We start from the raw sequence: 24596 nt of genomic DNA, 5'->3' as shown, positions 1-24596 counted from the left end.
ATAGTTAAGTGTATCTGTTTTTTTTTTTAAATTGTCATTACTGTAAAATCTGAAAAAAATTATTTGTGAATCACTTTGTATGTAATTTATGTTGTTTGTTTGTATATGTTGTGGTGTACATTAAATGCTGGGTTATATATGCTCATTGTCAAAGAATTGTTTTTGGTTGTTGGTCAATATCTAATAAACTATTTTGGAAGTATTTATGTATTTCACCAAGATTTTTTTTGTTTTCTTGATTTGTTACAGTACAATTGTTCATGATATTCTGTAGATTGTATAGCTTGTTTGTTTTTTTTTAATCTTTTGTCAAGAAAAGTAGCAAATTATTTTTAATATTCATACTTTATACCTCACAGGATACAGTATATTGTTAATAATGTTAAAAGTGTGCAAGTTATTTTTTATTTATTCTTGAATACTTGGTAATTAGTTTTCCCAATTTAAAAAAATAAAATTTTACATGCAAGACATATTTTACCTAATACTTATTTTGCTTAATAATGTTCAAGAGAACTATTGTGGTCTTTATACAGGTTTTATTATAAAATCTTGCTTAAATCTGTCAGTTTATATAAGTTGTAACACATTTTATTTACATTTTTTAATAATTATGCATCAATGAGACCTACAAAAGTAGTTCATGTCAAAGAAATTTGTCTAATATTGCAAATGCAATAGGTCATTCCTTTACTGCTAAGTAAAATTCACAATATTCATCAGTGCAGGTCATGGTTATTTACAGAGTTTTAATAAAACTATCAAAAACATAAAATGCTAAAAACATTCTAGAAAGTTTTCTACAACACTGTCAGTTTTTATATTTACAGCTCTTAGAAATAATTTAATACACAATTTTCTACATACAGAATCAAATTCACTGCAAATGCACAATATGTGCAATTTTTCTAACAGTCTAACAGCTTGAAACTATGATCAGGCTATTCAATGTAGGTCACAGAGACGAAGTGGTTGAGTCAATTATTTCTCTTCCATTACATACAGTTGGAACGTAGTGAGCACTCACTGATGCTGAAAGGCATAGAAAAAAAAGAAGTTAGAAAGTTTTTGTCTGCTTTCTGTTGTGTAATTATTAAAGTTTACATTAAATTTGCCATGACCATGTGAACGCCATTACTTTTTTTAAAAAGCAATAAAATTGGTGAAATGTAATTTTATTCCAAAAACACAACAAATCTAAAAGCAACCTTTTGTTTTTGATATGTTTTTGAAATCAGCTGTTTTCAATTGTTTTTTTGTTCCAGATTTAATTTGACACAGCTATGTTCTAATACCACCAGGTAACATGTTTTGTATAGCAACATATTGTAAACTCTTTGATAGATTTAGTAATGTAAATAACATCAAAACGGTACTTCCATATATTCTAAAAAGGTAGCAATGTTAACTTATGATCATAAACAATTCAGCATATTTTGATACATTTTGGTGGATTGTAAGCATGTGTTCAAATGTCTTCTGACAATAAAACTGCATTTTTAATTTAGTCACAGCCAATTGTTAAATAGTTTACAGTATTTGCCTGCACTGCTCCGCTAACAAAAGGGCTGACCACCCATAGGTGGCGCATTCATAAGTTAGTTGAGGGCTTTTTATACTAGTCAGTGTACTGGAGAAGGCTTAGGAGAGAGCAGGTTTAACAACAACAACATTTATTTCTATAGCACATTTTAATACAAAGTGTGCTACTCAAAGTGCTTTGCAAGAAAATGTTACAAAGGAAGAAAATCAAATTAGAACTTGATAAAAAAAAAAAAATAAGAATGAGTAAATACCAAAACTGCATATTAACAGTATTAGTAACATTAAGAGAAGGAGGATAATAGAAATAGCTGAAGTAAAATCTAACATTTCCAGTACTGTATACGAAAGTAAATACTGTTTGTCTTAATGTTAAATATAAAAAAACTAAAAACAAAGTTGGAGACAATGCATGTCAATCGGTCTTCAAAATTAACAGCAATAAAAGGCTGATGGGAAATGAAGATGGGGTGGGAGGTTAGAAGAAAGACATCACTATGATGCTTATAAGAAAAAATAACTGACAGTTTTCTAGGGCTTAGGGACATATGCACGGAAAACTGTTAAAATGGAAACTAGAAATGTCAAATAGCAGGTGGTAATAAAGAATACCACTAGTGGATAAAGTGTCAAGCACAGCTGAAGAAGATGTAAAGTGTTTTAAGGAGAGCAATAGTTTAAATATAGAAGTAAGCAAATAGCAAATATACTGAATTTGTATTTTGAGGCGGTCACCTCTGTAGAAGTCAGTAGGAAAAAGAAATATGAAAGAAATGCTAAATTAGAGATTACAGGAAATAGAGTACAATTAGGATTGGAAATGTTACTAGTAAATACACCATTCAACCTAGAGGGAGGAAGAAAAGCAATCTTGTATTAACAGGAATAACAACTTGTATAAACAAATAATGCTATGATTTATTTTACCCAAAATTTGTCATAATGATATAGTGGTTTCCAAACATGATTTTAAATAAGGAATGCTATATTTTCTTTGCAGAAATTTGGGAGAGCTACAGCATTTGTAGCACAAAGCTTTTTATTATTGTGTTTAATATGAAGGGCTCTTGACCCATTCCTGTATGTATAAATGTCCTTAAAACATCACTTATTGAGATCCCCAAGTTCTTAAAACGGTTTTGACTCTGGAAAATGCAATTTTGTTTTCAGTCAACTAGTTGTTTGTTACAGTGAGTTTAGGGCCAATGTGAAGTTTTAGATTTAAGATTCAGAGCTTAGTGAGCAGGTGCCATGTTGGCTTAAAGAGAAGGTGCTATGGCACAGAGAAATTTATTAGCATCATTTATTAGGTCAGTGCAAGGATGTAGTTCTTATTAATTTACATAAACATTTTAGATTAAAGTGTAACTGAAAATGTAGTTACATTTGCTAATGACACTTGGCAGGTAAGTCATCAATATCAACAAACAGAGACCTGGAGGGAATGTAAACAGCATAATATCAAATCAGCTACACAATAATATGTCTGCAACTAATGGATTTACCTTGTAGGAAAGTTTGGGTGTCCTAGTGGACAGGCCACTGTCTTAAATGGGACTGGGTCAATTATTAAGGAAGTAAGTGTGGTAAGTTACCAACTGCTTATTTACCATTTGTCTGAAATGAGGGAAAGTTGGGAGCACGCACTGATAGAGCGCACTACCACATCCACCACCATCACATTCAGTTTTAGACAAAAGGAATTATTTCATGATGTGAAGAACTTTGGGTTAATGTATCGTGTCAACATAGCAGAGAGTAGCACTTTGAGGACTTCACATCTTAATATTATTTCAAGATGTCACACAAACTGACAACAAATAATGAAGCTAGGCCATTCTTATTAGTCAGCAGTCATGTCCTTTCTTCACTTGTTTTCCTAATTTAATTTAACTGAATATTTTGCAAGTTTTTGCTTTCTGCATTTGCTAAATCAGTCCAAAAGTACCTTACTGGAATATGCTTTACTGATATAAATTAATTTTCCTAAAATTATTTCAAGTATTTCTCTTTTTAGCCCACAGTATTATTAGGTTGACCACTTGCTGATAAGTGCAAAGGCTAGAGTGGATGTGAATCAACAGTTCCATTTAGGACACATTGGCATTTAGGTTTGTTTTTAATTTTTGAAATTGCCATTCTGACAACAGAGGTGCACCCACATGAGGAATGGTATGGATTGGAAGTGGTTGACTTGGTTTAGGATTAACAATTACATTTTTTTTTTTTTTTTATTTCTCATTCAAGAAAGGGTTCAATGCAAAATCAGTCAGATGCTATATTTTTATAACTTGCATGTTTATATATTAATTTACTGGGTGTTTCAAAGTTTTAGTTAGAATAAGGTTAACAAGGAGGAATGAATCCACACTCCCAGGATCAGCGTATTGTTGCCTAATCAATGATAGATTTAAACCAGTGCGAAGGTCTTTTCTACCTGAGAATAACAAAAACCTGCTGTGCGGCTGCATCTGCTGTGACTACAAAATGAGCCACCTGGATGGAGAACAGCAGATTCTATTGGCTTCTAATTTAGGTAACTAGGTTAGAGCAAAAACCCACAGGCACCATGGTTGTTGAACGTGAAGACTCCTGCAGTACTCTGTTTTGTACAATTTCTAGGCATTTTGTCCTTAATCTAAACAGGACGACAGGAGCTTTAAATTTCATAGAAAAGTGTATATGCCTGTACAAAGTTTAATATACAGTAGACACAACACATTTACACATGGTGATTTGCAGGAGGAATTAGCCAAAAGATAATCCATTAACCACAGTGACAGAGCTGAGGAACATCTGCATTATAGTGTTAAGCTGGAGCATATATAGCAGCATAAAGTACAAAAAAAGATACCAGACAGGACATTTGAATTATTTTCATGTTGGGCCACTTCTGTTGGGTTAGTATCAACAGTTAGTCTAACATGAACGTTTTGATATGTGCAAGGAAACCACAGGACATGGTGAATGTGTGTGGGGCATCATGTATAAATCCTTGCATAGATTCCAACTAAAATTTGTGTTCAAACAAAAAAAAAAATTGTATTCTTAAAACCACACATACAACATGTGCCACACCAAACTCCTTTATAAATCTCAAATCAATTTAAGCCATGTGTACATGCACAAGCTTTTTATCTATTCTGTATCGCCTCCCCCCAGTGACCATGTATGGCTTAAAAAATGGCTTTTTAAATTAATCGTCACATAAATTTGTTTGTGCTCCTAATTGCCATCTTTATGACAAACCATAGAAAAATGAAAGTTCAGTGAATGTGAACTTGAGGTATTACTGACTGAAGTGGTGACCCGCAGAAACCTTATTTTTTCTGGCCTCTCTGTAGGAGTCACTGATAAAAGAAAAAAAGGAGTAAGAGCAGCTCCTCAATTGCCTCAGGCAAGCTAAGCACCTATCAGCTTCATTCAAGATCCAGATTTTCCACACTTTGTGTCTGAGCATCATTCTCTATGACAGCGAAACATGTACACTCAACAATTAATTCAAAACTATCTTAGACAGTTACATAATGAACTGCTATAGAATCATGTTCAGAATTTAGTACATCAACCATACTATGATTTTTACAAGCACATGAATCAAAAACCGTTGCCAAGAGGTAGCTCATATGGGAACGACATATGTACTGTGAAGTATAGCGGCCCGGACACACACAGACGGACACCGTTTTAATCATCACCCACGTTTATTTACACAATGCTATACAAAAGTCAAGTGCACCGCCACCAAACCCCCAGCTCCCCAAAGTCCACAAACACAGTCCTCTTCACACAAATACTCAGGCCTCTCTTCGCCTCCTCTGCCTCGACCTTGTCCTCCTCCTTACCCGACTCCAGCCTTGATTGCTGGGCGGCGGCTCCTTAAGTAGGTGGCTGATTGGTGACCACGCCCAGCCACCTGCCACAGTACATTGAGACCCATTAGAAGATGCATCCTCTACCAACTATTGGAACAATTCGGAATTCCCAAAATCGGGCAACAAACAATGTTTTTCTGACAGCATATCGCCAATACCATCAATAAAGATGTTTGTCTCTACCCCCCATGAGATTGGAAAAGTGGCACTGGATCAGGAGATGTGGAGGAAGCTTATTCTCGACTGGATTAAATCTGTCAACAGTCAAATGAAACATGTAGCTGATTGATGACAATGAAGTTAAGAGCAGCTGAGTGGAGAGAGACCGAGATAGTAATGTGCTATACTGCAGCAGACCCAAAAGGAAACCCAGTGTGAATTGATGCAAGTGCCATGCACAGGCCTGAGTAGCTTGTTAAACTTATTTAAATTGAGATCACTTTGCAAAATGAATGTCAGAGTGCAATACTTTACTTACAAATCTGTTTACATTTGACATACATGATCTTAGAATTGCCACTGCATTGATGTCCTGAAGGACAGGGTGTAGGTCATCGGTGTGCCTGTATCCGGTGGCAGAGGCAGTTCATATTTCTGCGCTACCTTGTGCAGCACTACTCAGGCCATCACAATGCGGCTAACCTTAGTGGGGCTGTACAGCAGTTTGCCACCTTACGAATCCAAAACCCTGTCATCTACCTTTAAATGAACCAACGGTCTGTTCCGTCTCCGACTGTGTGCCGGAGTGCCTTTCATTATTTCTCCTCTCTTGTGGTGTTTGCCTGTTGGTGAATGGTGTAAGAAACCAGGCTTCGAAAGGACAAACACTATCTCCTTCACTTTTAGGGTATTTGGTGATGGGTGCATTTATAATGGGATGTTATGATTAAGAAGCTACTCAGAAGAAAAAATGAAAAGGCAATTTGTAGTGATTATTGAATTACCTAATGTGATCAGCCCAATTGAATACACACATGTCACAGAATGACTTTGCCTTTGTAAACATAAATCACTTTTTTTTCACTTAATATACAACTAATATGCGATGTTCAAATGTGCCTGAATAACAATCAATAACAATCTTATCAAATAGTAGGAAGCAGGGTCATGCTGTGTGTAATTGTTGGCTTGTTAGTAACACTGCTATTGCCAGTCATGCTGTAAAGCACACACCTTCTGTATAAAAACAGATTGACTGCACACTAAGGTAACTAACATTACGTGTATGCATTAATCGTTATTACCAATAATGAAGGCATCTGTATTTAGAAAACCTGTCAATAACTGTGATATAATCAGTTCAAGAATATGGCTAAATGTGTAATGACATGAGATATTCTTTCTTATTTCGTTGTCATGCTGCCTACAATTCCTAAAATGCCAACACCAAAGGTTTCTGCGTAGGACTTACAGTTCGGCAAAATTTTCTGTAACCGTATGCCATTTTTCACGCAGAGTTCGTGTTTTATAAACCCTGAATTTTGTGCAAGAAATGGCATAAGCACGTTTCTGAGTGTAAGCAAGTCCATAGTTCAGTGAAGTAGCAGCATTATGCTCTGAGCCACACAAACAAAATTATTTTACTTTCTTATTATGTTCAACGTTTATTCAACACCTCTTCTTAAGTGTATATATAATGTGGTAAAAATTGCAATGACAATGCAACACCACCATCTCACACACAGTAGAACAGTAACCCGCAAGAACTCAGATTATCTATACCCCAATTTATAAAAGTTATGCATTATCTGAGGTGAACCTGTAAGTCTAATATATTGCTTTTTCTTATAATTCATAAAAGCTTTACCGTGTATACTGTACCAAGCATGTAAATACTGTAGTTTTAACCTCGACTATACAGAGCGAGCGGTCATGGAGCTGGTAACTTTGGGAATGTGGGTGTGACTTACTCACTCCTCCCTCGACTACTGTCAGTGTAACGCCGGCGTTGAGCGTTTACACATGCTGTATTGTTTCAGATTTTTGTGTTTATACATTTAAAGCCACTGTCATGAACTGCAGGTGGGAACTACAAACGCACGTTCTCCGGCTGAGAGGTAAGCACTTTGCGACATGAGCTAAATAGGGAGCTCCATCCATGAGCCACACAGAACCTGTCATTGACCACTGCGAGTGGTGCATTTTCCATGGTGACATCAGCTGATGAGACCTCAGCAGCTCCACGATTCAGTATCTCTGCTGGACAGCCAATTGGATTAAGGTTTTCTGTCACTTGGATTACTTGATTTATGTCAGGTAACCCCATCCTAATCTTAACCATAGTGTTAAGTGTTATCACTGATGCAAGTGACAAACTCCTGAATGGAGTGGGACTCAGGTGGTCCACGGCTTGACTCTGTTGCAGCTGATCTCTCTCTGTGTCAGCCCCCACCTTCTCTGCGTTGTTTTGCCACTGCACTGCACCCGTCCACGATGCAAATCCCACCCTTATTGCCAACTGAATTTCTGTGGACTGACACCACCTCAGTTCGAAGATTTGCACTGTGGTGAGCTGTGAACTCACAGTCTCTGGCTCAGAGATGAGTGCTTTGCAGTGTGAGCTTAATGGAGTGCTCCATCAGCTGTGCAGAGCTCATCTCTGGCCAATGGGAGCACTGCACTTCCCTGGTGACAATCAGCTGATTGCTCTCTGTATCAGCACCCACCTCCTCTGCGAATCAACATCACTACAGGGGCCATTTGTTTTTTTCCGTTTTCAGCTGTCCAAGGTAGCATTAGTCCACATTACCTCAGATAAACAGGATTTTACTGTATGCAAAAAATATGTTCATTCCTTTTGGAAGTTTTCACATTTTGTTCTTAAACATTGTATATTAAATACTTTTTTATAGGCACAGTGTTGTGAGACTTTTGAATGTGTTAGGTGTTGCCTAGCATAACAGCAATAATGTAAAGTAGACAATTACAAATTATTATTATAGGGTGTTGTGAAGCATTGTGGTGCAGAGGTCTGAACTAACTACATCACACCCCAAAGATCATCTGCTTGATGCTTGGCTTGATCACTGTGTGTGTGGAGTGCAAATTCTGTCCTTGCCTGTGTCATATTCTAATATCCTCCTACATCTCAGACACATGAGAGTTTGCATAGTTGGCCTGAGATGAATTACATGTGTCCGGAGAGGGACTGGATGCGGTCTTGGTCGGGTTCCTTCTTTGCACCTGATGCTATGGGGAATATGCTCCAGCATCTCACAAGTGGGTAATGGAAAATTAAATGCTTTTTTTTATGTACCATAAGAAAGCTCCATTTTTTGTTTATTTTTGGTAACAATTTCAAATTCCCTAAAGTAAGGACAAATTTTGAACACATCTCCACACCACCCATTCGTGACGTTTAGAAGAAAATATTTACATGTTAGTTGGGCACATATTCTGGTTTTTGTAGTAGCAATATTTACCACTCTCTTGGATAAGTGACCACCATGAAAGCTTAGAGGCTCTCCACAGTCTTGGGAGGAGCACAACTGTGCTACAGGCTGTTAAAAAGACACTTTTTTTTATAAGGGTTTCACAGAGAACAAATTACAATATCCTCACACAAATCTGTAGGTAAACATTTGTGATATAAATAAAGCTGGACATTGGAGTAGCCATGTAAATCAGAATTTAAATGCATGCTACTTACAGTGTGAATATGTGGTTCCTGTCCCACTGACGCTGAATCTGTTCATATGCAGTCTGTGACTTGCTACATTCTTCTGAGGCTGAAACATGATGATGTGCACCTTTGGGGCAAACATACAGCCCAACACTACAAACCCACTGAGGCTGACAGAAATACACATGGTGGTAATTTGGACCTGTGAAAATAACAAATGGTGTTCCAAGTTAAAACCTACAAGTATAATTACTTAAAAGTCAAGTGTTGCATATTTTATACATGCAAGAATATTAGGCAGTACCTATATGCAGATGATTGCTTTTCATTAACAAAGTCAGCACATAGTTTTAAGATGAAAACACATTCTTAAATTAGAAACAATTTTGTGATTATTCATTCACTCTTTTAAAACATCTCCAGTAATCACACTTGTAGCTCTTGGTTCTTTTATCCAGCACCCCACAAAGTCTAATCTCCCTTTTAGAGTGGCCCTCTCCAATATGACCTTATAGCGTCTTGTCTGCTAACAAGTGAGTCCACCAACCTACATCACTGATCAAGAGTTAATGCCATTTTTATTGAAACATTTCACGTTAGTTCTTTTGAAACTTGTCCTCCTTGTCCTACCATCTTGTTCTTTGCCTTAGACAACACATGTGGGGTTCTCAGTGCTAGATCAATCACGTTTCATGAATGAAATGTATGAAATTTTTTTAACTCGCATCCATAAAAATGGGTCACATAGTGGCATTTAGTGTGATGGTGTGCCATGCTGTGTTTTCATCTTCTTTCTTTCAATTTCATCTTCTTTCTGTCAATTTTTTGCTTTGTTAAATTGTGCTATAAAAAAGTGTGACGAGTTGGGTTTACTGCATTTCAAATAATTACAAGTATGAGGTTAAATGAAAAAGTAATTGCAATTTAAAAATTATGTGGTAACTGCAATGGATAGAAGCTGACGCAATACAACACGTTTGCGATGACTTATGGGTGGTTTGAACACACACTTAGTGGAACCTGCTATTAACTTTACTGACCCTAAAGTGTGAGAGTAAATAAGACAGAGAAGAGTGAAACTTTGTTTTGTCAGAGTGCCATCTGAGCAGCATTCAAAACGTAAGTATGTCTCCTCCTTTATTCTGGCAATATTAAAGGTGCTGCATATGTTCTGGGGCCTCATGTATAAACAGTGCATATGCACAGAAATGTTGCGTACACCTGTTTCCACGCTCACATCTCAATGCATAAAAACTAAACTTGGCATAAAGCCATGCACATTTCCATGCCAGCTCAATCCCTGGCGTATACAAGTTCTCTGCTCAGTTTTGCAAACTGCCGGTACCCAGCATCAAAGTAGTGCTACTGTTCCTGTGTGGTTTCCCTTTATTTTTTAGATTCACATCCCTGACACAGCTTTATCAAATTCACTGAAATTAACCACATATCATTTATTAGTTTAAGGCATCTGATTGTAATTAACCTGTAACCATTTAATAGTGCACAGATTGGCCAAATTATTCCAAATACTATAGTATAGCTGCTTTAGCGTTGTTACTCTCAGTGCTCCACTCAGAGTATTTTAACCCAGTGTATCTGAGTGTGGAATCACAGCTCTACAGCAGCTGATTGGAAAGCTCTACCTCAAATTGTGTCAAGAGTGGGGAGAAATATCGGGATAGAGCCTCTACCACACGCTGCCTCAGCCATGCACACAGTCTATTTAAACATCTCCCATTCAGCAAATGCTTCAGAGCCTTTCCTGCACGAACCTCGCGGTTCAGAAACAGTTTCATCCCAAGAGTTCTAAATGCACTCAATCAGTCCATCAAGTGATCCTGGTAGAACTGTTTCTACTCATAAGTACAATTGCCTTACTGCAGACTTGCATTACAGTTGTAATATTGCGCAACCTGAGCCACTTATGTTTTCATATTGTATATTTTTCCCTGTTTTTCATCCTATTATTATTATTATTATTGTTTTTGTTGTTATTTTACCATTTTACAGGAAAATAAGTTTATGGAGGATTTGCATATTGAATCTCTCTGTACCATACAATAACAATAAAGGAATTCAATTCAATTGAGAGCGCGTATTTACAGATGATGACGAATGGCTTCTAAGTGGATTTAGATTTCCAGGCGCTATCTTGATATCATTTTAAAGATGAAATGCATTAAAATATATGTATTACATTATACAGATACATTTTAAACTTCATTTAAAAAATTTATATTTTTAATGATTAAATATGCGAGGACTCGGTGGCACAGCGTCAGCAATGAGCTGGCACCCTGTTCAGGGATTGTTCCTGACTTGCACTGTATGCTTGCTGGGGTTGGCACGACCCTGGATGGATAAATGGATGGAATAATTAAACATGTACTACGAAGATATTTCAATGTTCCTTAAAGGTTTTCAAGAATTGGCGTTCTACGCTTACAGATGGTTTGATATTTATTAAAGAGCTGATTGTGTGGCGATTGGTTATTTGGACAAAGAAAAGGAAGTACAGGAATCGGGGGTTAGTATGTTTGAAAGAGACAGTGCTGCTGTAATAAATTATTTTATTGAGGGTCGTGCATGGGGCAGCAAGCATCTTGTGGGTGGCAGGAACAATTTCTGGAAGGAGCGCTAGCTTGTCACTACCACTGCGCCAACATGCCTCAATATTTTTTACATGCATATACATCTTAGTATGTAAATTGTTCAAAGAGCTGTAACATCATGAATGTAATGTATTCTGTGTTCTGTCAGCGTAAGAGAAAGCCCGTTTAAGAAGTACGTAGTGGATCAAACACATAAGAGTACATAGAATACGAAGCATTTAACGTGCTACTTTAGTTATGATGGGATTTGAGAAACTATTAAATTAAACAATTTTAAGATAAAGTTTATGACGCTCTACTTTAATGACAAAATAAACTATGTGATTAAAGTGGAAATTTCGACCTTTTCTTCACACTGTGTCCCAGTTTTTTTTTCCTTTCTCCGTACCCTACTACGCTTTCATATAACACTCAGATGGTGAGCTACGATTTTCAAAGCGACTTTAATATCTGACCACTTCTTATTTATTTCGGGCACTGTGCGACTTTCTTAACTTGAACCTTTAATTTTCTCCTCCACTCTGTCAAATTCAATCAACTTCCTTTTGTTGTTATATCACTGCTTAAACCAAAAAATAATATGTTTTTTCCTTGCCTCTACTTGGTATTCGCTGAAATTCTTTTTCCCTGTGTTTTTGCCATTGTCTTTTCACAGAACGCAAAACATAAAGGGCTATTAATATTGATTTGCATATTCAAAGAGGCGTAATTCTGGGGCGGAGAAACAAGAGCGTGCACGAATGTTATTTTTCACGCTGACCGGGATTTATGGAGCGGAAGAACGTGGAAGTTGGTGTATGCACAGATTTCTGCACCTGGATTTTTTTGTGCATATACACATTTCTGCTTTTGTCCGTACAACATGTTTTAGTGTGAATTCTATGCACGCCATAATGTATGAGGCCCCTGGTCTTTTATCTGTGGCTTTGCCTCTGAGACCATGGCTCCTCATTTTTGGGGATAACAATTATAAACATTATAAATACATGAAATATTCTTAGTTTAACGTATCTCATAAAATATAGTAAACTTACTTATTCGCTTTACATATTTAACTTTAACAGAGAGTTTACTCCCTGGCACTTTAGGTATAAAAAGACAACTTACACAATAAACCAGACATATTAACTGAACTGCCACACATTATTTGTAAGCATAATAAAATCTTCTCTCTATATATAAAATGACAAAATGTCCACCGTTCATCTGATGCTGGGCAGAATATACAATACTTACTGGTGTCTGTCCTTGCCTGGGTGTAACACAGCAGTATTTACATCTGTCAACATTGCTCATATGGCCCGGTGTCCACAAGAATATCTTTGAACTATTAGTTACTTTGAATTAATCCCCTCCAGAATTAATAAAACCTCAAATGATTTCTTCTTTTGATGAGGCTTCCAGTGTCAGTCTATGCCCAGGTGTAACAAAGCAAACTGTCCAGCTTTCGTCAGTGCTCATGCGAAGCAGCATGCAACACTTATATTAATGTCAATCATGTCATCCAGCATCCACAACAATAAAATAAGAATAGAACCTGATCTATCAAACAATTGTATAGAAATGGGGCATTATTCAATCTTAATATCACTATAAGATAAACCTTCCCTCTTCCTGTTTTTTTACTTCAGTTACCTTCCTATTCTACCACTGTACCATTGTGCCCATTTTGCTGAAGGGGCTTTTTGCTAATGCGCTACTGTAGCAGAACAAACAGAATTGATTGACAAAAGTGGACCTTCGAACACATGAATTGAGTTCAGATCAGTTTACATTCCTTTAAAAGATCTTAATATTAACTGCTGTTTCAAACTGAAACAGTAGAAAATACATCAACTTTTCTAACATTATAGGTTAGTGGAATCCAGTCCCTCTACCAGTGGGTACAAGGCAGGAGCCAGATTTGAATGTATTAGGTGTTAATCTTGCCCACATCTGCACTTGACTATAAAGTTTAGAATATATACTTAGCAGGTTCATTTTTAAGAAAAACCCAGACATCTATAATGACACAGAAACTGAGTCCAGGTCTCTGGATTTGTAAGTCAGCAGTGCCAATCACTGGTCCACTGCACCACACCGGCAAACTTTATGAATATTTTAACTCCAGTTTTTCCAAACCAGGGTCATGGATTCTCAAGAAAATTGGTCTCAAGGAGGGGATCCATCCAGACAGGTCTCCAGTCTATCACAAAGCCCACTGACTCAAAAATCCGTGATCAGTTATACAAGTTAATTTTAGACTGCATGACAGGGAAACAGACAAAAGTCCAAAGCATCCACAGCACAGACACAAGGAAAATGTGAAGACTCTAGATAAGATTTTTTTTTTCTGGTCATGAATCTGATTCGGTGGCTCTGGAACCGTGAAGCTGTAGAATTCCTCTCTATATCCCTAAGAGAAAAACACAAATATTGAAACAAAAGAAATGCACTACTTACCCTATAATCACTAGACGTCACATAAAATATTGGCAGGAAGGCCAGCCAAATGATGCAGGTGGTGTACATTGTAAAGCCAATGAATTTTGCCTCGTTAAAGTTTTCTGGACACTTCCTAGTTTTAAAAGCATACACAGTACACAGAATTACTAGCACAACATCATATGACAAAGAGATTAACATGCTAGAGTCTCTGACGTTACATTTCAGAATCACGGTTTCTCTCTTTTCAGGCAGAGTGAACCGTCTCGTGCCAGGTACTTCCAGTATAAGCCATATTGACACAATAACTATCTGCACAGATATCAGACTCATGCAGATAAACACCTGCGAGCTTGGGCTAATAAATTTGGGCCTCTGGGTCCCTTCCTTGACACCATTGAAAATTCTAGCAATACGGTTAGTTTTGGTGAGGAGAGCAGAATAGCAGACAGCAAAAGATGTCCCAAGGCCAAGGCGACGCAAGGTACAAATAGCTGGAGAAGGCTTTGCTATGAAGAAAAAAGTCATGCAGTAGGACATAAATACACCAAACAATAAAATGTAACAAAGTTCACGGCCAGAAGCTTTAACCAGCGGTGTGTTGTTATGTTTAATGAAAACTGCTGTAACCATAAAGGTGCAAATGAAGCCAACACAAGCAATGGTGATTGGACCAATAGCCCAGGCATCTTCCCACATAATGTAATCTTCAGGCAAGTCATAGCAACCTGTCAGGTCTTCAGTGGGCCACTGTCCTGGATTGCAGCCCATACAGGTAAATTCGTCGGCCAGATATTCGTAAGGTTCGCAGGGGATACAAATCCAGCAGCAGTAGTCGCCCGCCTGCATGTTTTTCATTTCATTTCTTGCACATGGATCACTGCACTGTGAGGTGGGGACTGAGTAGTGAGGCCAGTGGATCAGCTCTGTGTTGAGGGACAAGGTTTCAGCCCACTGGCCAACCTTAACATAAGAGTATTTGCCAGATGTTTTCTGGAAGTTAAACACATTGTATCGGCCAATTCCGTCTCCAAAACTATCAAATTTTATGATATTGTCTGCATCAGGAGGCCAGTAGGGAGCTGTAAAATAAAATAATGGTAATTAGCAACAATTCTTGAAGCTACTATAATGCTTTTTGACATTCTTCACAGTGTTTCTGTATTTTTATAACACAAAGATAACATAACATAACCATTAACAGAATAATGTTGATATATCTGTAACCACTTACAGCAATATAGATCTAAAGTGAGATGAGACTCACCTTTAAAACACTAAATAGAAAATGCATTAAAATGATGTTGCTAGAGAGAAAAAAATTAAAACAACAGGGCTGTGATTTGTGGCCTTTCCCTTAAAGATAGGGTGAGAAGCTCAGTCATCCGGGAGGGGCTCAGAGTAGAGCCGCTGCTCCTCCGCATCGAGAGGAGTCAGATGAGGTGGCTCGGGCATCTGATCAGGATGCCTCCTGGACGCCTCCCTGGTGAGGTGTTCCGGGCACGTCCAACCGGGAGGAGGCCCCGGGGAAGACCCAGGACACGCTGGAGGGACTATGTCTCCCGGCTGGCCTGGGAACGCTTGGGATTCTCCCGGAAGAGCTGGAAGAAGTGGCCGGGAGAGGGAAGTCTGGGCCTCTCTGCTTAAGCTGCTGCCCCCGCGACCCGACCTCGGATAAGCGGAAGAGAATGGATGGATGGATGGATGGGCTGTGATTTTATATCAGCCATATAATAATGTTTTTGTTATTTTTTTCTGAGCTTGGGGAGAGGTGCTAGCCATTTAGGAGTTGTACCCCTCTAGCTCAGGAGTGGGTAGAGAACAAAATAAAAAAACCTTGAAGCCTGCTTATCTTTTAAGCAAGAATTTGGTAGAAGTTTGTGGAGAGCTCGCCATTCTAGATATGGCTGACCTGATGTTATTATTTCAAACCATCTCACAATTTCAGTCTCCCATTTTTACTTAGCTTGATCCATCACGTTTGGTCTCTTTTGTGATCTCATCGCTGTTACCCTTTTGAAAATTATTTTATGCCCCATTTAAAATTTTAATCGAGAAACCCAATCAAGAGTATATTTCTCCTTTGACAGCTGTGCAAGGATGAATAAATCACACTAATGATGGGAGAAGTGTGGGGATAATCTTTACTGGTAATGTCACCTAAAGCCTTGCAGCATAATATTACAATTATAATATTCCTGATGTTTTAAATCACAATTGTGTACTAATAACCCAAAGGAGAGATATTAAACACATTAAAATATAAATAATCATCCACACATATATTAAAGAAGCTGCGATCCCCTGAAGTTAATATACTGAAAGAAATCCCATAAAAATCCTGGAAGAAATGTAATTTTATGCACAGTACAAATGGTATCAAATCACAGAAGATACTGTAAGGGTAACAAAGTCATTTAATGTTTAATAATGAAAAAATGGAAACCAGGCATTACATGACATTTAAGATTAAAATTTGCCTTTTCAAGACTGAAGCTTACACAATACTTAATAACTGAAAATGCAATTGGTATCAGGAATCGTAATTTATACACATCCATTAGCTTTTACCTGAACTGTTGCTAACCTTTTTATGGTTAATGACTAGTTTTATATCACAGACAGTAGTAATGATCAGCACAAGAAATTATTAAATGTGCAGTATTCCCCCTAATGTACCAGGCGTCTGTAACAAAAAGAACAGGACTGATAAATGATCGTCTTTTCAGTGGCGCTGTTTCTCTGCTTCCAAAAGTCTGATGGCCAACAGTTTTCAGAAACAAAAAGTATTAGTTGAATCAAACTGAGTGAAACAACACATAAAGCAGTGTTCTTCAACCTCACTACTATGGGCCCACCATGGTTGCAGTTTTTTTGCTTCCCAATCAGTGAGCTGCTTTTATATCAAATTGACCTCATTCTTCAATTAGCCTGTCTTTTTTCTTCTCTTTTGCTGCATTCAGGAGAGTAAAGTATGAGAGATTTAGTTTTCTCAGAAATTTAGAAATTTTTGTATTTTTAGCATAGCTTTGTATGTTAAACTGTGTGACAGATTGGGACCGTATCGCTCCCTTGAACCCCTGTCCACGACTCCAGACACCAGGTAAAAGTCCACAAGTTGACTTTATTTAATCGCCACAGTGCACAACGCACCTTCTCCTCCACTATACTCATACAAACACAAACACAATTACAAATACAGTAAATCAATCCTCCAACTCCCAGACGCGTTGCCACCCTTCCACCCAGCTCAGCTCGCCGTCTGGGAGTTCTCACAGTCCTTTTATACTCCCTGACCCGGAAGTGTTCCCAATCTCCAGTCCATATGATCTCGCATCACTTCCGGGTCACGCACCCGTCGTTTTCCTTCAACCCGGAAGCACGTCGCTTTTCCTCTGACAAACTTCCGGGTTATAGGGCACAAAGGTATCCTCCCTGCAGCTCCCTCTTGCAGCCCCTGTGGTATCCAAATGACAAACCGGCCAGATACCACAACTGTTGTGGTCAGTAGTAGGGTTGCCACTGACTTACTAACCCCAGACACAACTACACAAAGACAATCTAGGCTGCAACCAAAGGTTATTTTTATTTTCAGACAGTAAGCCAATTCAATCCAAATCTTTTCTCTTTCACTCTTCCCAAGCAAGTGCTACCCAGCCCCTCTCCCAACTCTGACTCCTTTTAACACAGAATCCAACACAGTATCTCCATGGGACTACAACTCCAATGCTGCCCTGTGGGTGTGCATACTGGAGCTTGCTAGGTACTCAGTGTACAGGGGGACTACTCTGCTCATAGCCGGCAGTCACCCACTGTCCTATACTTCCAGCCTATCAGCCTCTCCTGGGCTGCTTGAACATCAGCTCCAGAGTAATTGCTGGAGTAGCATCCTTCCATGTCCACATTCTGGTGCAGAAAGGGAATATCACAGCTCCCTCTCTAACCTTCCATTATAATGGTCAGAATAAGTGCCAGATATACTCTGCTGTGCCATGGACCTGACTGGGATAATTTATCATGAGCATATTAGCACAAAATCCTGAGCAGAGGTGTTTCCTCAAGTGTTGTGGATGTGCACATAGCTTGCAGGTTAGTAAGACATGTTCAGTGTCATAGGAAGACAGGACACTACCAAGAAGGAAAATAAAAAAAAAATCTGTCCATCCATTGTGAAATCTGTTCAATCCAGTTAAGGGTAAATTAACAAAATAATCGCAGAATTTCAGCTACTTAGTGTTGTCTATGTATAGTGTTTTATGAATTTTATTACAATAACTCCAACAATATTCAATAGGTTAACAAAAAAATAAAGAAAGAAAAAACACCACCAGACTGTGAACTGCACCAGAATAATGATGTTACAGCTGGAAGTCGTTATTGCATAATTGTTCGTCAACTTTGTATATCGTCATGAAGGTTTTTAATTCTTCTTGCACCAAATCTGTCTGAGGATCATTGATTGACAGGAATTTTCATAAAATATGTTCTTTGGATTGCTGTCTAAAGATGATCTGGGTTACTCAAGCAAATTTTCTCTCTTCATGATTAGAAAGTCTACTGCTCCTCTGACACCATACGTTTGAATTGAACTTTATGCAAATTTTTACACCAGTAGTTCTTAAGCAGACTAAAGTAAAATGTCCTCTGCTGTTTGTGCTTGCTGTATTCATTTTCTTCTCTTTTTGGACAGCTTTTTAACATTTTTTACTGATGTGTTTGAGTTACTGGACACCTGAATTTCCCAGAGGGGATGAATAAAGTATCTATCTATCTATCTATCTATCTATCTATCTATCTATCTATCTATCTATCTATCTATCTATCTATCTATCTATCTATCTATCTATCTATCTATCTGTCTGTCTGTCTGTCTGTCTATTGTTATCTATGCATTAGATAATGCTATCATTGTTATTTATTATGGAATGAATAATTCTGAAAATGTTTTGTAACAGAAGACTTTTTCAAAAGGTAGAAACAACTCAGGGCAGTACAGTGGTGGGCATTGCTGCTGCTCCATGATTCTAGCATCCTCTGATTGAATTCAATGCTAAGTTGTCTGTTATGGGGTATGCTTATTCCTTCCATATTTATACATTACCTGCTGTGGAAAGCAACCCGGACACAGACAGGCAGACATCGTTTGAATCACCCAACATCACGCTTTATTGACACTAATATATACAGTGTAGCACACACAAACTCAAACTCTCCCAAAGTCCAGGCCTTCACCAAATGCCTTTCTCTCTTCAGGCTGCCTCCTTTCCTCTCCTCCCAAGCTCCGTCCTTCTCCGCTCCTGACTCTAGCCCCTGAACGGAGGGACGCGGCCCCTTTTATAATCGCCCGGATGTGCTCCAGGTGCCTCCCGATAATCTTCCACCGGCCCTCCACAATGTGGCGGAAATACCGGCTGCACACCTGGAAACACTCTGGGTGTCCCTGGTCTTCTTCCCCCCAGCACTTCCAGGTGTGGCGGAAGTGCTGAGGGCCAGGGGTCCTCAGGCATTGGGGCGCCCCCTGGCGGTGACCATGGGTCCCTATAAGGTTGAGCTTCTAAGCTCTGTTCCTGTGGTCCCCAAAGCCACCAGGGCGGTCACCCCCTCATGGTGGTCTGGAGGAGGCAGAAGCCCTCCTTCGGTCTTCCAGGGCGTCCCGGCTGGGTACCACCCCCAGCCACTCGCCACACTGGCTAAATTTATAACATCTGAGAATAAAAGAGACTCTGAAGAATGTAAAATAGGTTATATTAAACATTCCCGTATTCACCTGGTATTACTGCGGTCACCGCCAACTAAAAGCTGCTTGTCCAAAAATGAAAAGGGGCGAATATCCGGAGCAAAGATAAAAGTTACGAGCTTATCTAGAAATGGAAGAGATGAAGATCCCAAGTGAGGATAAAAGTAAGGCAGAAAGAATTCAGATCAGGCCTGACTTCATATACTGAGAAATGTTCTATTACTTTCATTTAAATTGTTTGAACTGTTATATTTCATAGTGATATTTACTGGAATATTTGGGTAGTGTGGAGAACAGGCTTACCCCTCTTATTTTAGGTGATATTTTAATGCTGGACAGGATTCATCAGACTGAGTAGAAAAAGCAGGAGGAGGACTGAAGAATTTTGTGAATGTGTAATGATGAAAAAAGGCAGTAAAATTAAAGCTAAAATGTGTGATCAAAACATTGAAATTCAGGCTGAATTTGTCCTTGATACTGTCCCGGAAAGTAAGTTACATCATCCTGGCTGACTCAGCAACAGAAAATGTGTCAATATCTTAATGATTAATCATTCTGAATGCTGGTGACTTCAAACAAGGAATCAAGTATCCATTACACATGTTTCATTCTTGGACACTGCAAGCTGGTCCTGCTCTAGTCAAGTATTAATGACTTTAAATTAAACCTGTGGCACAATCCGAGCCAGTCTGACCTAATTGTACTGCCACATATATGCCTGGTTTTGACAGCTGCAGCTCTCTGTTATCCAAGCCACAATTTGTTATGTGTGTATGGGGGAATTGCTGTTTCATTTTTATTGGATTTATTTTTCTTTGGTAGCTTTGCAAAATTTTAATTTCCCCTTGGGGACAAATAGATAGATAGATAGATAGATAGATAGATAGATAGATAGATAGATAGATAAATTATCTATCTATCTATCTATCTATCTATCTATCTATCTATCTATCTATCTATCTATCTATCTATCTATCTATCTATCTACACTCACCTAAAGGATTATTAGGAACACAATACTAATACGGTGTTTGACCCCCTTTCGCCTTCAGAACTGCCTTAATTCTACGTGGCATTGATTCAACAAGGTGCTGAAAGCATTCTTTAGAAATGTTGGCTCATATTGATAGGATAGCATCTTGCAGTTGATGGAGATTTGTGGGATGCACATCCAGGGCACGAAGCTCCCGTTCCACCACATCCCAAAGATGCTCTATTGGGTTGAGATCTGGTGACTGTGGCGGCCATTTTAGTACAGTGAACTCATTGTCATGTTCAAGAAACCAATTTGAAATGATTCAAGCTTTGTGACATGGTGCATTATCCTGCTGGAAGTAGCCATCAGAGGATGGGTACATGGTGGTCATGAAGGGATGGACATGGTCAGAAACAATGCTCAGGTAGCCTGTGGCATTTAAACGATGCCCAATTGGCACTAAGGGGCCTAAAGTGTGCCAAGAAATCATCCCCCACACCATTACACCACCACCACCAGCCTGCACAGTGGTAACAAGGCATGATGGATCCATGTTCTCATTCTGTTTACGCCAAATTCTGACTCTACCATTTGAATGTCTCAACAGAAATCGAGACTTCATCAGACCAGGCAACATTTTTTCAGTCTTCAACTGTCCAATTTTGGTGAGCTTGTGCAAATTGTAGCCTTTTTTTCCTATTTGTAGTGGAGATGAGTGATACCCGGAGGGGTCTTCTGCTGTTGTAGCCCATCTGCCTCAAGTTTGTGCGTGTTGTGGCTTCACAAATGCTTTGCTGCATACCTCGGTTGTAGCGAGTGGTTATTTCAGTCAAAGTTGCTCTTCTATCAGCTTGAATCAGTCGGCCCATTCTCCTCTGACCTATAGCATCAACAAGGGATTTTTGCCCACAGGACTGCTGCATACTGGATGTTTTTCCCTTTTCACACCATTCTTTGTAAACCCTAGAAATGGTTGTGCGTGAAAATCCCAGTGACTGAGCAGATTGTGAAATACTCAGACTGGCCCGTCTGGCACCAACAACCATGCCACGCTCAGAAATGCTTAAATCACCTTTCTTTCCCATTCTGACATTCAGTTTGGAGTTCAGGAGATTGTCTTGACCAGGACCACACCCCTAAATGCATTGAAGCAACTGCCATGTGATTGGTTGATTAGATAATTGCATTAATGAGAAATTGAACAGGTGTTCCTAATAATCCTTTAGGTGAGTGTATCTATCTATCTATCTATCTATCTGCCTGTGTTTGTGGACACTCGGGTTCTCCTCTCACGTGGCGGCTTTAAACTGACCTCATGGATGTGTGCATAAGTGGGCTCTGCAATGAATTGGACCTCTGTGCAGGGCCTTGTACCCAGTGCTGCTGGGGTAGTCTCTTGCAGTCTGTGATTCTGAATTATATTATATTATATTATATTATATTATATTATATTATATTATATTATACCAGTAAACCCCTGATTCTCTAAAGAATCACAAATCCAAGAATGCCAATCACTTTCTGTTCCCTCCGATATTTGGAGAGATGAAAAATCATGGATGGTGGGAGCGTCCTGGGAAAGTTTTTATTTAATGAAATAAATATTTTTGTACTAAAACTAACCAAGTTATTAAAACTAAAATTGACATTTAATTGTTATATCATTTAAGTCCAAAATGTGTTTGAGTTGCTGAACTCATAAGTAAAAAAAATATTGGAGTGCAAAGGTTTAAATGAAGTAAATTGGAAATAAAAAATTCATGTTAGGAATCATAATTCAACTTACTTTTAATACTGAATTACCCTAATGTGATTCAAATAAACCACACTGACAGCTGCCACACTGACTGTTGGCACAGTGGATTAGAGCACACTGACTGTTGGCACTGTGTAGTACAGTAGCTGCTGGTACTTTGGAGTGGAGTACTGCTGGCACTGTGTTTACAGGTTGTGTTGTGTTGTTTTGGCGCCACCTACTGACTCTGGGAAGCCGCTGGATTTGACTCTGGGGCGCTAAGGTGCTGTGTGCATGTGCTTTCGCCGCTGCTTGCTTCTGGCGTCTGGCATCCGTGCGCACGGCTTGCTTCTGGCCTCTGGCATCCGTGCTTACAACCCTCAGTTAGTAATGTATTATTAAAGAAATTAGCCTTCATATCTAGAGATACAGAAACAGGATCTTGAAATAACTCAGGACTGAATCATGGTGCAATCAAAAACCATGCCCACTACCACCCTATTCATCTACAGCCCATGTCGACTGTATCTCACTGTTAAATTTCCATGTATCTTTTTCTGGCAGATTATAACTGAGATAGCTTATGCCAGTTGAGGAGAGAAGAAAGTATTTCAGCCAGCATTTGCCTCCATCTAGTGTGAGGTCACTGTGCTTCCTTATGATTCCATCTTTTGACTGCATAACAATAATTATTCCAAAATATTTTCATCAAAAAGAAAACAAATAAAATTATGTAAATGTGATCTGAAAAGAATAGATAGATTGAGGACCTTTCTGTTATGGTTTCTCTGACTTTTATTCTTTGTTTTCACATTTGTTTCAGTTTGATCTTTTGGTGTTCTGACCCCAGTCTGACTCTTGATTCCTCTTTCAGCAGTTGCTTTTTTGTGTCTTCCTTTTCCTGTTGTTCTTTATCACATAAATTCTGCATGAACACTTACTTTTTGAGATGTAATTATCTATGTTCCTTCTAAGCTGTTATCTCTAAGCCGTGTGCCTGTTTTCAGAATGCTGTGCAGCACTTCTGTACCACCATGCAGCTGTTATCTCACTGCTAACTCTCCATCCTGCTCAGCAACTCTTTGGTAAGGCAACAATGGCTCTCGATACTCCACAGGGGACTAAGTGCTTGTCGGTTGTGTGTTGTTGCTTTGCGGTGCTTGCTACTTCATGAAAGAACCCCAAACTCATGTAGTGGTGCTTCACACCACTAGAAATTCAAATAGATTTGAGGAAATCAATTGTAAACAGTTAAGTATCAGCTCATTTGTTATTCACATCCACTCATCAGTGCAAAAAGTTAGAGGGAATATTAGTGGTCATAAAACCTTTATTCTGCATCTCTGAAACCCAGGGCTCATTAATGCATTCATCCATGTTCGCACAGCGCCAAAGGACTCATTTGAAGGTGAGCTATGTCTCCTGAAATAAATTATGGGCATTGCGTCAGCACCACAAAGAGTGAATTAACTACTTGGACAATGCTTGATGATGATATCTGTTATGGTGACACAAGATAACAGGAATACCAACTGCAAAAACTTTGGGAGATTTTCTTTAGCATTGCTTGTTCGGTCTGAGGTTGGCCTGGGAGTGTCCTTAGGTTTCATCTCAAAAGGGAAATAGGCTGTGGTGGGGGTGAAGGGCAAAAAAATCTTCATTTGCAGTGTTTTATGTCAAGAAAGACTTTTCTTTCAGTTTTTTTAATTAGTGGTACGAATTTAAAGCATTGTCTTTTGTAACCTGATGCAGTAGCATTTCTGGACAATAAACAAAATGGAAGCAGATCAATAAATTGTGTGAATGTTGATGTACAGATTTCAATCACCAAGCTATTGCTTTCTTGAATAATTCCAGTTATAATGCAAAAATTGACTATGAGAGCAATGGCACTCTGTTAAAGACTCACTTACGCCAAGACAGTTTGGAGTTGCCAGTTAACCTTACCTCTTCATGCTGGAAAATAAAAGGAAACTAAAGTACCCAGAGGAAACCCACAAAGACAAGAGGTGAAGTTGCAACACCACAGATAATAACAAAGTCAGTTCTTAACAGTCTTTCATTCATTTTACA

The 24596-nt window shown here is 38.6% G+C and overlaps 1 protein-coding gene across 2 annotated transcripts in view; it reads right to left on the bottom strand.

The window, feature by feature from the left end:
• Positions 1-403: 403 nt before the first annotated feature.
• Positions 404-24596, bottom strand: part of grm3 (glutamate receptor, metabotropic 3) — a 267812-nt gene continuing 243619 nt past the window's right edge. The window contains exons 4-6 of one of the 2 annotated variants that reach the window (XM_039761475.1): positions 14094-15157; positions 9067-9241; positions 404-1032 (exon numbers count right to left, since the gene is read on the bottom strand). In XM_039761475.1, the coding sequence (XP_039617409.1) occupies positions 956-1032; positions 9067-9241; positions 14094-15157 (1316 nt within the window). In that variant the 3' untranslated portion in view covers positions 404-955. Of the gene's footprint in view, positions 1033-8774; positions 8918-9066; positions 9242-14093; positions 15158-24596 lie in introns of those variants that run through there. The other variant, XM_039761473.1, reaches the window with a different exon arrangement.

This window comes from Polypterus senegalus, chromosome 8 (assembly GCF_016835505.1).
Source record: "Polypterus senegalus isolate Bchr_013 chromosome 8, ASM1683550v1, whole genome shotgun sequence".
Taxonomy (NCBI): domain Eukaryota; kingdom Metazoa; phylum Chordata; class Cladistia; order Polypteriformes; family Polypteridae; genus Polypterus; species Polypterus senegalus.
Note: the sequence above shows the minus strand (reverse complement) of the source record. Positions and strands in the feature narration are given on the sequence as shown.